This window comes from Carcharodon carcharias, chromosome 2 (genome assembly GCF_017639515.1).
Source record: "Carcharodon carcharias isolate sCarCar2 chromosome 2, sCarCar2.pri, whole genome shotgun sequence".
In the NCBI taxonomy this organism is placed as follows: domain Eukaryota; kingdom Metazoa; phylum Chordata; class Chondrichthyes; order Lamniformes; family Lamnidae; genus Carcharodon; species Carcharodon carcharias.
In genome coordinates, this window is record NC_054468.1 from 20,262,956 (window position 1) to 20,277,779 (window position 14,824).

Consider the following 14,824-nt stretch of genomic DNA (forward strand, 5'->3'; position numbering starts at 1 on the left):
TCCCTTGCCAGGGAATATAGCCAAGACTGGTGCGTTTTCTTGTCCATAGGCATGTTGACCTTTATTGCATTGGGTTGCAGTACAAGAAAGAAGTCTTGCTTCAGTTGTACAGGGTTAAGTGAGACCACATCTGGAATACTGTGTGCAGTTTTGGTCTCCACACTTAAGGAAGCATATACTTGCACTGGAGAAAGTACAGCGCATTGACCCCGGGGACGAAGGAGTTGTCCTATGATGACAGACAGAGTAAATTGGGCTTATATTCTCTGGAGTTCAGAAGAATGAAAGGCGGCCTCATTGAAACATACAAAATTCTGAAGGAGCTTGACAGGGTGGACGCTGAGAGATTGTTTACGCTGGTCAGGGAATCTAAAACACGGGGGCACGGTCTCAGGATAAGGGCTGAGATGAGGAGAAATTAATTCACTCAAAGAATTGTGAATCTTTGGAATTCTCTACCCCAAAGGGTTTGTGGATGCCCTATCGTTGAATATATTTAAGGCTGAGATAGACAGATTTTCAGTCTCTCGGGGAATTAAGAGTAATGGGGAGCAAGCGAGAAAATGGAGTTGAAGCCCAAGATCAGCCATGATCATATTGAATGGCGGAGCAGGCTTGAAGGTCTGTGTGGTCTATTCCTGCTCCTATTTCTTATGTTTTTGTGTCACAATGCATTGGTCCTGGTGAAGAGTCCTATGCCTAAGATGTCACTTCATCTGTTGTCTCTACCAAAGCTGCCTAATGTGCTGAGTGTTTTCGGTATTCTCTGGTTTTGGTCTTCATAGAGCTTTCGCGTCCAGAAGTTCACCTCCGAATGTAGTAACTACCACACAGCCTCTAACAATCTATCCTTCCTCTTAAACAGAAGGGCATAAACTAAGCAGCTAATTGCACATTAATCCAAGCTCAGTTAAAGAGACTTCCCATTATTACTTCTGGAATTGTACAGATGGCCTCGACACCATGTCCCACTGTAATCCCATTTTAGAATCATGGAATCGTACTGGACAGAGGGAGGCCATTCGGCCCATCGTGGGCATGCTCATTACCTGGTGAGCTAAGAATTTCACATCCATTCTGATTTGTAAATTACACGACAACAACAGGAAAAAACCCATTATAAATGATATTTTCCATCATCTTTTGGCTACCCCCAGCATTTAAGCAGAAGTTGAAATTTGTGCCATTTGGAAAGAAATAGTTGGATTTGACTGGAGGCAGGTTAAACTGACATTGCATCAGATAACCTGTTACATAAACCACCTGAGCTTCTATCCATTTAAATCAATGGAAAGGAATAATCTGGAAACTTTCTATACAGGGCAGACATTACACAAAGCCTATTCTACACCCAAGGTAGTGAGCTGAAAGCTCAAACCCAGAGCCATATATTAATAAGTCAACTCATGGAAGAAATACATTTTACACACATGTTTTTACACATACATTTTTGTTAGCAGGGTCCTCCTGAGTTAAAGTAAGATCAACGTTTGCTCTAGCGACCCAGGAATGTGTGTTAGCACAAAATTGTATGAGATTTCTCTATTTTAAAACTAGTTTAAACTAAACTGGTTAACGCCTCTCTTAACATCATTGCCCGGGGAATGTCACACGAATCCAGTAGGCTTGCTTCCACATTCTGGGCTCAGCAGATTATTTTCAGGGAATAAAATGAAATCCATGCGTGTTTCTATTCAGAAGTGTTGCGTGTTCATGTGGCAAAAAGAGTCAGAAGAAAGTTTCCTGCAGCTGCTTAGCCTCAATTATTGGTCGTCTAGTGCTGGTGTTGAACAATCTGCTTCACATTGCAGCACTGTTAGGCTAGAGAGAAAGAGATGGAAGAATAAGAGGAACATCTTCAAGACAAGACAGTTTATGGGTATCTGCGATATTGATATCTAAAGGATTGGGATGGGATGAGGGCACTGCATCTCCGGAGAAGTGGGACTTGGAGGTCATGAGCACAAGCTGTCCTTTGCTCGGAGCCCCACTTCTCCCTGCCGACTTCACAATGCTGAATACCGGCGCCCAATGGAGAGCCATAACAGTGAAAACTCATGTTGGACGCTGGCTCAAAACATTCAGCATCCAGTCAGATACCTGTTAGACTCCCCGCTCGATTTTCACCCCCCATTTTCTTCAATACACTTGTATGTCGGGCCGATATATAATGGGGGAAGTTGATGTGATTATGCCCCGCTTAGTCCTACTGCCTGAGACAATCTTCGACCCCTTAGACTCAACGTCTATTCAGAGCAGCAGAAAATACAGAGGCTACATTTGAATTTAAATCGGACACATCTGCAACTTTTTGGCAGGCACGTTTTCAACAACTGGATTCACCCACTGGGAAAGGTGGGCGAGGGGAAGTGAAGTGGGGATACGACAGAGCACACCAGATCCATTGGAAAATTGGTGGAAGTTGAGGACATTCTACCTGCTTTATTTTTATGTTGGAGGTATTGTAACAGTTAATCACGATCAGATTAAATTGGTTGCCACCATTTATTAACACAACACGTTTCTGCTCAATTTAATGTTTTGTGATGCAAATGTTTGGTACTACATCATGTAAAATTAGTGGAATGATATAGCACAGAATGAGGCCAGCTCTATGAAAGAGCTATCCAAATTGCTTCCACTAACCTGTTCTTTTCCCATAGCCTTGCAGCTTTTTCTCATTTTCAAATTTATATCCAATTCCTTTTTGAAAGTTACTACTGAATCTGGCTTCACCATTCTTTAAGGCATTGAACTCCAGATCATAAAACTCATAATGTAAAATAATTCTCCTTATTTACCCTCTGGTTCTTTTGTTAACTATCTTAAAACCCTTTCATTCATAGCACTTTGAACGTTATTTACCAACAAAAAATGTACTTCACTGCTGATTAGTTGGTACATTGATTCTGATTGGCTGAGGCATTGCAATGGGGACCTATAGACTACTCAAGCTCCTGGGTGATTCCCCATTGCTTTCTCCATGACAATGCCTCAGCCAACCAGAGTAGACTTGCCAAACAATCAGCACCCTTTTCTCAAGTAGTACAAATTGTTGTGATCATTTGAAATTTGGCATTCTTGCATTTGTCCTTCGGGCAAGACGAAAATCTTCAGCAACATGTCTCTCTTTTCAGCAATATTCAACTTCTGTACTATCAAGTGACTGAGTGTACTATTCCCTCAACTTCAGAAAAGGCACTATATAAATGCAAGTCTTTCCATTTTTTTGCAATTTCACTGGGGCTTCTGCCAGTTTCTCACCAGAACCTCTGGTGAAAGTTTGGCTGAATGCCCAAGCAAATTTGTGCACATCTGAATAGTCAGGTACAGGGTGGCCAAGGCAGAGGCCTGGATGTAGGATGCTACCATGCGTACTTGTCAGAATGTAGCACATTTTGAGGGAAGGCTTGAGTAGGATGGAGTGAAAAGTATTTTGATGTCATTTTTAAAAAGAGGCCTTTCACCTCTGCAGAGTTCCTCTTCAATGGGTAAAAATTGTACGCACACTGCCAGTTGATAAGAAATTAAGCCAACCTTGTCCGAACACTTCCTTTTGAAGCGAGGAAATGTTAACCGATGGTGGATCATGGATACATGAACCATGGATAGACTACCTAATACACACCGAGCCACCGATATTCTGCATGAATGCATGGGAATTAACCAAACTGCACCAAACCACGAAGTCTAACCCAGTGCTCTGCATCTGCCGCCATATGCAATGTGCCAATCTAGGCCAAGTACGTGTGCCTTTTGTTCCACCATCAATAACATGTTAACCTGCTTGTCTGAACTTACTCATTATTTTAATGATAGCATTAACTTTGGCGGAGGGAAGATGGTGGCATAGTGTTAATGTCACAGGACTAATAATCCAGAGGCCTAGGCTAATGCTCTGGGGACATGAGTTAAAATCCCACCATAGCAGATGGCAGAATTTAAATTCAATGAATAAATCTGGAATATAAAGCTAGCCTCAGTAATGGTGACCATGACAACTATCGTCGATTGTTGTAAAAACCCATCTGGCTCACGAATGTCTTTTAGTGACCTGGCCTGGCCTACGTTTGACTTCAGACCCACAGTAACGTGGTTGACTCTTAACTGTCCTCTGAAATTGCCTAGCAAGCTTTTCGGTTCAAGGGCAATTAGGGATGGGCAACATATGCTGGCCTTGTCGGTGGTGCTACATTCCATGAAAGAAGAAAAGAAACCTCTTCATTTCAAGCAGGTTAAACTCTTGTAGTAGTGGACATGGGAATGTGTTAATGAATAATAAACCTGTCTGCACACGGTATGATTGCAATCTGACTGTTTCTAGCACAACTGGGTCAGATCCTCCCTGAAGGGAAGGCAGATAAGGATTTATTTTAGTATCTTTGCCTCATAAACACATTTATATTCAGTGCTTTAGCTGTTTTATTACCACCTATAAATTGGTTTGGGAAAAAGAACTGGTTGGCTTATGTAAGATAAAGTAATGTTATAGGTTACCTGAACTGCAGCATGAACAGCAGCTGCATTCTCCACAGATAAACCCAATCAGCCCATTGATAGCTTGAATGGCACAAAGAACGAGCTGAACTCCACTTATCACCAACAGGAGAGAGAACAATGTGACGTGCCAGGAGACTATATTGGAAGGTTCAATACAGGTATCCCATATGTCGTGGTTTCCCAGGTAATCGCTGCCAAAGAAAAAACAAAACACCAAGACTGAAAACAAGTCAACAAACTCATTTACTGTCGCATGGAAGGAGGTCATTCGGCCCATCAAGTCTCTTTGAAGGGGTTATCCAATTAGTTTTGCCTCATTGCAATTTTTTCCTTTTCAATGATAGATTCAATATCCTTTTAAGAGTTTCTATTGAATCCTCTTCCCTTTTAGGCAGTGCATCAGCAACTTGCTCCATAAAGAATATTCTCCTCATCTCCTCTACACCCACACGTCCCCAACCCTGAACTTTGGTTCTTTTGCCAGTTATCTTAAATCTGGACAAAAGACACTCTGAAAATGCTGGAATGCACTCAGCAGTTCAAGAAACAATGATTGAGAGAGAGGGACAAGTAATGAATTGTCGCTTGGCAGTACAGAACATCAGTATTACTGAATAAACAGACATGCTGTCAAAGCGTTTTGTCTTGCACTCATTTTTTAAAATTAATTCGTGGGATTACCCATCCCTAATTGCCCTTGAAAAAGGTGGTGGTGAGTCACCTTGAACTGCTCGAGTCCATGTGGTGTAGGTACACCCACAGGGCAGTTAGGAAGGGAGTTCCATACTTTTGATGCAGCGACAGTGAAGGAACAGCAACATACTTCCAATTCAGGATGGTGACTGGCTTGGAAGGGAACTTCTAGGTGGTGCTGTTCCCATGTGTCTGCTGCCCTTGTCCTTCTAGATGGTAATGGTCATGGGTCGGAAGGTACTGCGTAAGGAGGCTTGGTTCCTGCAGTGCATCTTGTAGATGGTACACACTGCTGCCACTGTGCATCAGTGGTGGAGGGAGTGAATGTTTGTGGATGTGGTGCCAATCAAACGGGCTGCTCTGTCCTGGATTCTGTCAATCTTCTTGTATGTTGTTGGAGCTGCATTCATCTAGGCAAGCAGGGAACATTCTATCACACTCCTGACTTGTGCCTTGTAGATGGTGGACAAGCTTTGAGGAATCAGGAGATGAGTTACTCGTTGCAGGATTCCTTGTCTCTGACCTACTCTTGTAGCCACAGTATTTATATGGCTAGTCCAGTTCAGTTTCTGGTCAATGGTAAGTCCCAGGATGTTGATAGTGGGGGATTCAGTGACGGTAATGACATTTAATGTCAAGGGTTAGATGTTCTCTTGTTGGAGATGGTCATTGCCTGGCACTTGTGTGGCGCGAATGTTACTTGCCACTTCTCAGCCCAAGCTTGGATATTGCCCAGGTCTTGCTGCATTTGGATATGGACTGCTTCAGTATCTGAGCTGTCACAAATGGTGCTGAACATTGTGCAATCATCAGCGAACATCCCCACTTCTGAAGGAAGGAAGGTCTTTTATGAAGCAGCTGAAGCTGGTTGGCCAAGGGCAAATAACATTTGTGCCACACAAGTGTCAGGAAATGACCATCTCCAACAAGAGAGAATCCAACCATTGCCCCTTAATGTTCAATGGTATTACCATCACTGAATCCCCCACAATCAACATCCTGGGAATTACCATTGACCAGAAACTGAACTGGACTAGCGATATAAATACTGTGGCTACAAGGGCAGGTCAGAGGCTAGGAATTATGTGACAGATAACCCACCTCCTGACTCCCCAAAGCCCATCCACCATTTTCAAGGCACATGTCAGCAGTGTGGTGGAATACTCTCCACTTGCCTGGATGAGTGCAGCTCCAACAACACGCAAGAAGCTTGACACCGTCCATGACAAAGCAGCCCACTTGATTGGTACCACATCCACAAACATTCACTCCCTCCACCACTGACGCAACAGTGTGCAGTATCTACAAGATGTACTGCAGGAACTCAGCAAGGCTCCTTCGACAGCACCTTCCAAACTGACAACCACCACCATCTAGGAGGACAAGGGCAGCAAATAAATGGGAACACCACCACCTGGAAGTTCCCCTCCAAGTCATTCACCATCCTGACTTGGAAATATATTGCCGTTCTTTCAGTGTTGCTGGGTCAAAATCCTGGAACTCCCGTCCTAACAGCTCTGTGGGTGTACCTACACCACACAGACTGCAGCAGTTCAAGAAGGCAGCTCACCACCACCTTCTCAAGGGCAATTAGGGATGGGCAATAAATGCTGGCCCACCCAGCAAGGTCCATATCCTATGAACTGATATAAAAAAGAGTCAGGGTTTAGGGGTCGGGAATGTCGATGGGGAATGTGGGTAGTCAGGTGGTCAGGAGGGTAGATGGGGTGTGGTTACTTAAGGAGGTCAGGAGGGGTGTGGGGGCAGTCGTTAGGGAGCTGAGGGCAGTAGTTCGGGGGAGGTCAGGGGATAGTTGGGGAGTTGGGGGGGTAGTCGGGGGGGATTTGGGAGGGTAGTCGGGGGGGTGGGGCAGTAGTCAGGGGTGGGAGGTAGTTAATGTTGATGGTCCCTAATTGGGTCACAGCAATGTAGATAACAGGTCCCTGTTCAGGAATGTGTAGACAACTGCTAGAAGACACTCCCCAGATATGAGAACAATGTTCCCCTTTGCATATTCTTTGTGAGATCCAAAAGATGAGAGCAAATTAAAATTTAAGTGGGGCAAAAAGAAGGGTTTGGAATAATCATTCATACAACATGATCACCCCTAAAGGGAGTTGTATTCAATTTGGCAGGTTGGGCTCCTAGAACTATTTACTGACACCAAGGGCCAGATTTTCACCACGGAGGCAGGAAGATCGAGTCAAGAAATCTTCTGACCTGGCAGACCCATCTCCATGGAAACAACCCCTGTCCACACGATTTTTGCTCTGAGGTGGGGGAGTGATCGAGTTGGGCCTGCTGCCTCCGGAGGCAGTCTGGAGGTGGCCACAGGGGCAGGTGAGGCCAAGGTTAGCTGGTTAGAAGGCCCTACTTGGTTCTTTGAGACTTCAGCCCAGTTTTATAAAAGGGTGTCAGGCTCTCTAACCCTCACCTCCCCACCCAACTCATGTCCTCTCATGTACCCCATGCCACCTCTTACCTCATGCCACCTCCATGCTCCCTCATACCTCCATGCCACCTCCATGGCCGCTCACCCAGTACCCATGATGGGCAGATCTCAGGAGCCATGTGAAGATGAAAAAACTCTAATAATCTAAGAAACTCTCACTCATACACATTTGATACTAAAAAAATTCTCATTCATGAAACACATTCAAAGATTTTAAATCCCGTCAGCTGGTCAATCTGTTATAAAAAACAAACTTATTTCTATTCACTAACCACATCATAGACAGCTAATTGTTTAATAGCCTCTTAAATCTGCAAATCAAAATGTGAATTCAGCCTCCTTGTTGAAATAAGTGGTTTTGGAGCTTTTGAAATTTAGCCAAGCATTCATAATGGCCTCAGCTGTTATACTAGCCATTGGGAAATGACACCAATGAAGTCTATTGGAACTGCAGGAACAAATGGTTATTTTTTCCTTCCTAAGCTACACCACTTGCTCTGTCAATTAATGCACTCCAGCATTCCAGTGTTTTTGACAGCTGAAGCCTGTTTTCTTGCCTTTTTAAAGGGTAGAGGATTTAAATAACTTCAGATCATGGCATTTAAACAGACATTATCTGCCCTTCATGAACACTTATGCCTCCTTCATAAATTATTGACTCCGACACTGCAGGTTAAGGCCCTTGGAAGGGCCAAAATAGGATCTGTTTGAACTCAGCACTAATTTCAAATGGCCCTTCTGAGTTTGGGATTTCCACCTATGTGATTCACTCCTCATTCCCTTACCCTTAGCGGCAAACATAGGACCTGCAAAAAATGGGGATGGGTCTTCGTATTCGGGTTCCGCCCACCATTTTTAAAGGCCTGAATCCATGAAAAGGTTGGCGCAAAGCAATAGAAACTGCATCCTCAATGCATTTCTCAACAAAATTCTGACTTTTCATAACTTATGCATGTGATTTCACGCACAGTTACCACCTGCTGTATAAAGTGATGTTAAGATCCCTAATGCATCTTGAAATTGTCACATGTGCTCAATGGCTGGATAGTTGAATGAAAAAGTGATTAAAATAAGATCATAAATGCAGTTCAGAGGCTAGCCCCAGGTCTAAGTAATAGTTTACATCACTGCATCTTTGGACAAGAGTCACTAACACGGTATCCTTAGAAGCTTTGGAAGAATTAGAATTTCAATGAGCTGATATAATAATGGCATTTCGGAGAGAGTCTGAATGAGTGATGTTTCTTACCCATCAGCAAAGGGGTAGGTGTAATTTCTGTCGCTCTTTGTGATACATTTTGGTCCTTGATTGAGACCCACTGCCGAAACGATGAAACAGTAGGCAGCTCCTGCCACACCTATCCCAGCAAAGATTATCGAGGAGAAATTCTAAGCAAAGACAAAACAACGAATTAGTTAAAATACGATGTGAACAAACATTAAGCTTGAAGAAAACAAGGCTGCATCAGATCAAACAGTGATCTCTCTATAACCTTCCATCTCAGATTTCCTTTACCTACCAAATAGACAATCATGGTCCTTAAGGAATAAACCATATTTTATTGCTTCAAATTTATATCTTGGAAATGAGGCTGATTTTTGCATTGTTTCTCGTTATAAAGTTTGAAACAAGGAAGTATTGTCAAAGGTTGACGCTAAACTAAGAGCCCAGTTTGGACACTTTGGCCCAGCCATTGATTTGCTTTGTTAATTCTGTCTATTAACTCTGGTAAATATTAGCTTCTGTCTGTCTGCACCATTAAATGAAGAGTGTTATTTCCAGTCAGGGTCCAAAATTTTGTGTTCCAGGATCACGTATCAGGTTCATGGGCCTTGATTTTAAACCCAAGCAATGGACAAGACAGGGTCTGGAGGTGGGAGCGAGCACTATTCTAATCAGGCCATTGATGAGGGACCTAACTTAAACTTAAACGTTTGTAAGGGGAGACCCCCAGCATTGGCTACCTGGCAGCGTATCTGAGGTGGGAGGTGCTGAGTGCCTAAGATCAGTAGAAGATCATCTCTTTTTAGCACTCCATGTGGACCAGGAGAAGCAGGAGTCCTCCCTGTCAGGCTTCACAAGGAAGCCTTCAGCCTCACCCTATTCTCATTGATGACCCCATTCATTCAAATGCTCTCTGTCCCTAGCCCAAATCTTGCAGCCCCCAGCTATTCTCACGGGTTTTCAGCTGTGGTCTCTTGCCACTTCTTAGCATTCTTTCCCATTGGCCATGCAGCCAATTTTGACGCCTATTGGACAGGTTTCAGCCCAAAGTTATCCAAATAAGGCTCTGCTGTTAAGGTTGGCAAGGCGTCCATGACTCCAGCTTTGCCAGACTTCCCTGTAGTCTCTCCTCCTCCACGTTAGTAATGGGGTTCAGGACTTTACCACCACGATTTTCTGCCATTTTATCTTAATTGATGGAAACTCATTGGGGAGAGTGTGTGCCTTAAATTGTGATATGTGCTCTGACTGCAAATATAATAAGATCCAACACAGGGTCATTCCAGTTGGAAAGACTTAAGATCAAAATAGTTAAATAGAATTCTGTTTCAGCTCGCCTTGTTCAAATGTTATGCTGCAGGAAATGGCTGAGGCAGAGATTATTGCATTATTCAAGACAAAATAGGCACCAGCACTTGAAATAGGAAAGATACAGGTCCATTAGTAGAGAGAGAAAGAGAAAGAGGGGTGGCGGAGTTAATTTTAGATTTCTATAGCAAAGAATGAGTACAGATGCAATGGATCGAATGGGTTCCTTATTTGCTGTAGACATCTATGGCTCTAAATACAAGAAAGTTTAACTATTCTCAACTTAGATAAAGAAACTGATCCATGGATATAGAAGATTAATGAACGATCTAAAAGGTGATGACTAGAGAATTTGATAGGGTAGATAAAGAAAGTCTATACCTTTGGTAGGGGAACCAGAACAAAGGAACCCAACCTTAAAACTAAAGCTAGGCAATAGGGTTGATGCCAGGGAGCATTTCTTCACATACAGGCTAGGGGAAATCTGGAACTCTGCCCCCCAAAATACTATCGGGGCTTGGGATCAACAGAAATTTCAAAACTGAGGCAAGAACATTAAGTGTTACAGAGCCAAGGAGGGTAAATGGAGTTAAGATCCAGATTAGCCGGGGAGATTTAGAGCCAAAAAGAGACCTTTGGGCATTGGGAGTCCACACTGAACGCAAGGTCATGGCTTAACATCCAATAAGATTGATAACGGAGAATTGGGTGGGGGGAATGGGGAATCAGGGAGGGGAAGCATTTGTTCTGCAAAACTTCAAACTAAGAGTTCGAAATCGGAGATCACGAATAATTGAGTTTAAATGGGAATGAAAAGCGTGCAGTTTCTCTGAAGGGCAGCTGTTCTGCAACTCCAGTTCTATACCCGGTCAGCAAGTTGAAAACCTTCTCCAATATTTCTCGCTGAGAGAGAGGGGTGGGTTGGACCAGAATATATGCACATTCAAAGGGAATAAAATCTCAATGGAATCATGGAACATTACGGCACAGAAAGAGACCATTCTGCCCCTCATGTACATGCCAGCTCTTTGAAAGAGTTATTTAAGAGTCCAGAGTGCTCTGACTTTAGGAATGACTTAAAGCTCCAATGATCACTAATTGAATAAATGCAGCTCACGGTGTAATACAGAACCATATAAACCAGAATAATAGCGATTTGATTCCGGGGCTGTGCTGCATTCGCTGGCCTTAGTGGGTCAGCAGAAAAGACCTCAATATCCCCAGGTTAGATAGGGAAAAATCAGCCTGGAACAGTGATGCTTTCCATGGTTAAATTCCCTGACAATACTTGGTTATCCAGACTCACATCGGAATGGCCAGTTGGATGCGATACTGGGTGGATGCCTATTGTTGTTAAAATGTATCATAATCCCAGTGAGAGTCACTGAAATCTTAACAGGATTTGGGGGGGAAAAAAAACTAAAGAATTTCATTGTGTTCAGAAGAGTAGAAAGATGACATGGCCTGTGCTTAAAGCAGAAGGAATTTATAGTTCTGCAAAAACAATGGGTGGCATTTTACAGCCCCTCCCACCGGCGGGATTTTCCAGTCCCGCCGAAGTCAATGGATTTTTGAAAGGCTCACTGCATTTTACAGCCCCCACAATGGGGCTATAAAATTCCTCCCAACATTTCAGTGAACAAGAGGTCAACCTATGGAACAGGCTCTCTAGAGAGATAGTGGCAGCAGTTAACATGATTTAATGGAGTGCAAATTAGATAGATTTCTATCAGAAGACACCACTTTGGGATCTGTTTGAATTAGAAATTTGTAAGTGTAGAACTCTTGGAAGGAACAGATGACTTTAGGTCTGTGGTTCCCACAGCTCTCCGCCACTGGGGGATTTCCTGGAATCATTTCTGTGTCTCTTGCATACTAATTGGCATGGATTGACAGGAAGATAAGAGCATAGGACTTAGGAGCAGGAGTAGGTCATTCAGTCCTTCGAGCCTGCTCCATCATTCAGTAAGATCATATATGATCTGGTTGTGTCTCCACTCCAATTTGCCATCTGCCTCCCATAATCCTTGATTCCCTTGCCTATCAAAAATCTGTCTAACTCAGCCTTGAATAAATTCAATGACCCAGGCTCCACTGCTTTCTGGGGAAGGGAATTCCAATGGCCCCAGTGGCAATACTAATGGCCCCCGAGAGAAATAAAATCTCCTCATCTCCATCTTAATGCTAGACTACTTATTCTTAATGGTTCTAGTCTCTCTCACAAGTGGAATTATCCTCCGGTATCTACCCAATCAAACTCCCTCAGGCTCTCACATGTTTCAATAGGATCACCTATCATTCTTCAACTCAACTCCAACCAACCTGTTCAACCTTTCTTCATAAAATAAGCCCCTCATCCCAAAAATGAGTCCACTGAACCTTCTCTGAACTGCTATTGATAGGCATTATGGGCAGGATTTTACCTCCGGCAGGTGGGCATGCGCCCAACCCAATTGGGCTTAAAATAGTGCGCGATGACCTCGGGCAAGCGTCTCGATGTCATCACGCAGTCGCGCGATATTTCAGTCAGCGGGCCTGCGCGAGAGTTGGCAGTGCTCCCGCCGACAGTGAAGAGGCCTCTTAATCAATTAATTGAAAGCTACCTTTCATTGCCCGTCCAACCTTACGGTTGGGTCTCTACTCCAATTTGCCATCTGCCTCCTATAACCCATAACATGAGGTTTCCAATGTTAACTAAATAAAGCAAAAATATTTTTGATGCAATTTTTATTCTGTTCATGTAAATGTGTGAGTGATTTTAAAAATCTTTATTTTTGAATGTAAAATTGTTCAGCTCCCTGAGGCAGCTCCCTGCCTTCAGGAAGCTTTCACTGTGCACTCCCCACCCCCCGGCATGCACAGACTTTTCTGCTGGTGCTCCTCCCGTTCACACCCCAGCAGCTCTGAGCTTCTTAATGCGCCTTTCATGCTGGCTGGTTGTTAATTGGCCAGCCAGTATGAAATCACGGTCGGGGGGGGGCCAATCGCGGGCAGTGGACCCTTTCCCGGATGCTCCCGGGCCCACCCTCCTCACCTGCCCTATGAGTGGGCAACTCTGTTATCATTGTATCGTGCAAACTGCATGGTAGAAGGAGAACTAGATGGACCAGGGTCATCGAGAAACTTTTATGTTCATGACAAGTCAAGAAGCGGAGCAAATCTTCCCCTCGAATGATATGATTAGGGTCCAAGCTTTAGATGGACCCCTATTACAAATTTGCCTGCCTCATTGCAAACAGAAGGGTGAGGCTCAAAGGATACTGTCACAGCTTTTTACCCCCCCACACCCTGCCCCCCCCCACCCCCCCACCTCCCCACAATCCCACCGTTTCTTCACAGGGGAAGGCTCTTGTTAAAAAAGAAAGGTGGGAGAAATCCTGCCGGTTTCTGCAATGCTTACCGCAAATCGTTTCCCGCAGCTTTCGTTTCCACAACACCCACAGCAGTCATTATTTTCCATGCCCATAAACACCAGGACTGGGAACACCATCTGCCGTCATTTCAAGACAAATATTAGGTCAGTCAAATAAAATGTCTGCGCACTTGAACGATGCGATAATGCTTGATAATGGGGGATTAACAATGAATGGAGGAATTGTGCTAGTGCAATCAGAAATATGCTTTACAAGATCGACATTACTATCCAGCGTTCACTGTATAAAATGATTTTGTTCCTGACTTTAATTGGGGTGGTTGCTAGTCCAGGTTAAACCAACAAACAGGAAAGCTTGAGCGACCTTGTACCAAAGCTTCAAAAGTTCATCTGCGGAAATTTGTGTCCCACTGTGGCTTGTCCACCCTCCCCCGGCGGGTGTGAGGGTGTGGGGGTGGGGGGAGGGGGGTGGGGGGGGTGCGAGCCATTTAAACCTCCATTCAGTTCGGCGGGCGGGAGGAGCCGCAAAACCCTGGCCCATATTTTAGCGAGAACTAATGGCGAATCACAGATCGAATCCCGTTAAGCATCTCGGCACACTCTAATATCACTGCCTCGGAAGGTGGTGAGGGTGGGGGGCGGGGTGGGGGGGGGGGTCGTTGAATATTTTTAAGGCAGTGGTAGGTGGATTCCCTGTTAGGCCAGGGAATCAAAGGTTATCGGGGTTAGATGCCAATGTCGAAATCCAAACGCAAGAAGATCAGCCATGATCTTATTGAATGGCACAGCAGGTTCGAGGGGCCGAATGGTCTACTCCTGTTCCTATTTCTTATGCTCCTATCACGCGGAGTAATTTTAAAGCTTGCGTTTTTATAACTTTGTTAGAAAAAAAAAATGAGCTACAACGTCGTAGAGGCAATTTTATTTGAACAGCGATGAATTGCTGCCACCCGTCTTCAAAATAATCGACCCACTAAAAATTTTGAAGTTTAAAAGAACGAGGTTATCCTAGTTTTCCTGTTTGTTGTTTTAACCTGAATGAGCACCCACCTCACCCCTCCCCAACAAAAATTGACAAATTTTTAAAGTGATTTACCAGCAGTCCAGATCCTAAAATCCCACTGAAACACCAGACGGTCTCTGCCAGTTTCTCTGGAGTATTGTATCCCGTTTCTCCATTCGGGAAGAAAAGCAGCGTATTCAAAATAATGCTGGCAAGAGCCAGAGGGATGAGTGTGATGCCAATGCATCTCGCACATTTTCCGTAGCACAT

At 44.0% G+C, this 14,824-nt stretch overlaps 1 protein-coding gene across 1 annotated transcript; it reads right to left on the minus strand.

Annotated features, from left to right (window-relative positions):
* Positions 1–1,208: 1,208 nt before the first annotated feature.
* Positions 1,209–14,824, minus strand: LOC121272991 (transmembrane 4 L6 family member 4-like). The gene is made up of 5 exons (XM_041179921.1): positions 14,648–14,824; positions 13,579–13,668; positions 8,895–9,034; positions 4,498–4,691; positions 1,209–1,821 (listed from the first exon to the last, which is right to left on the minus strand). The coding sequence occupies exons 1-5, from the start codon at positions 14,822–14,824 to the stop codon at positions 1,817–1,819; spliced, it is 606 nt and encodes a 201-aa protein (XP_041035855.1). The 3' UTR covers positions 1,209–1,816.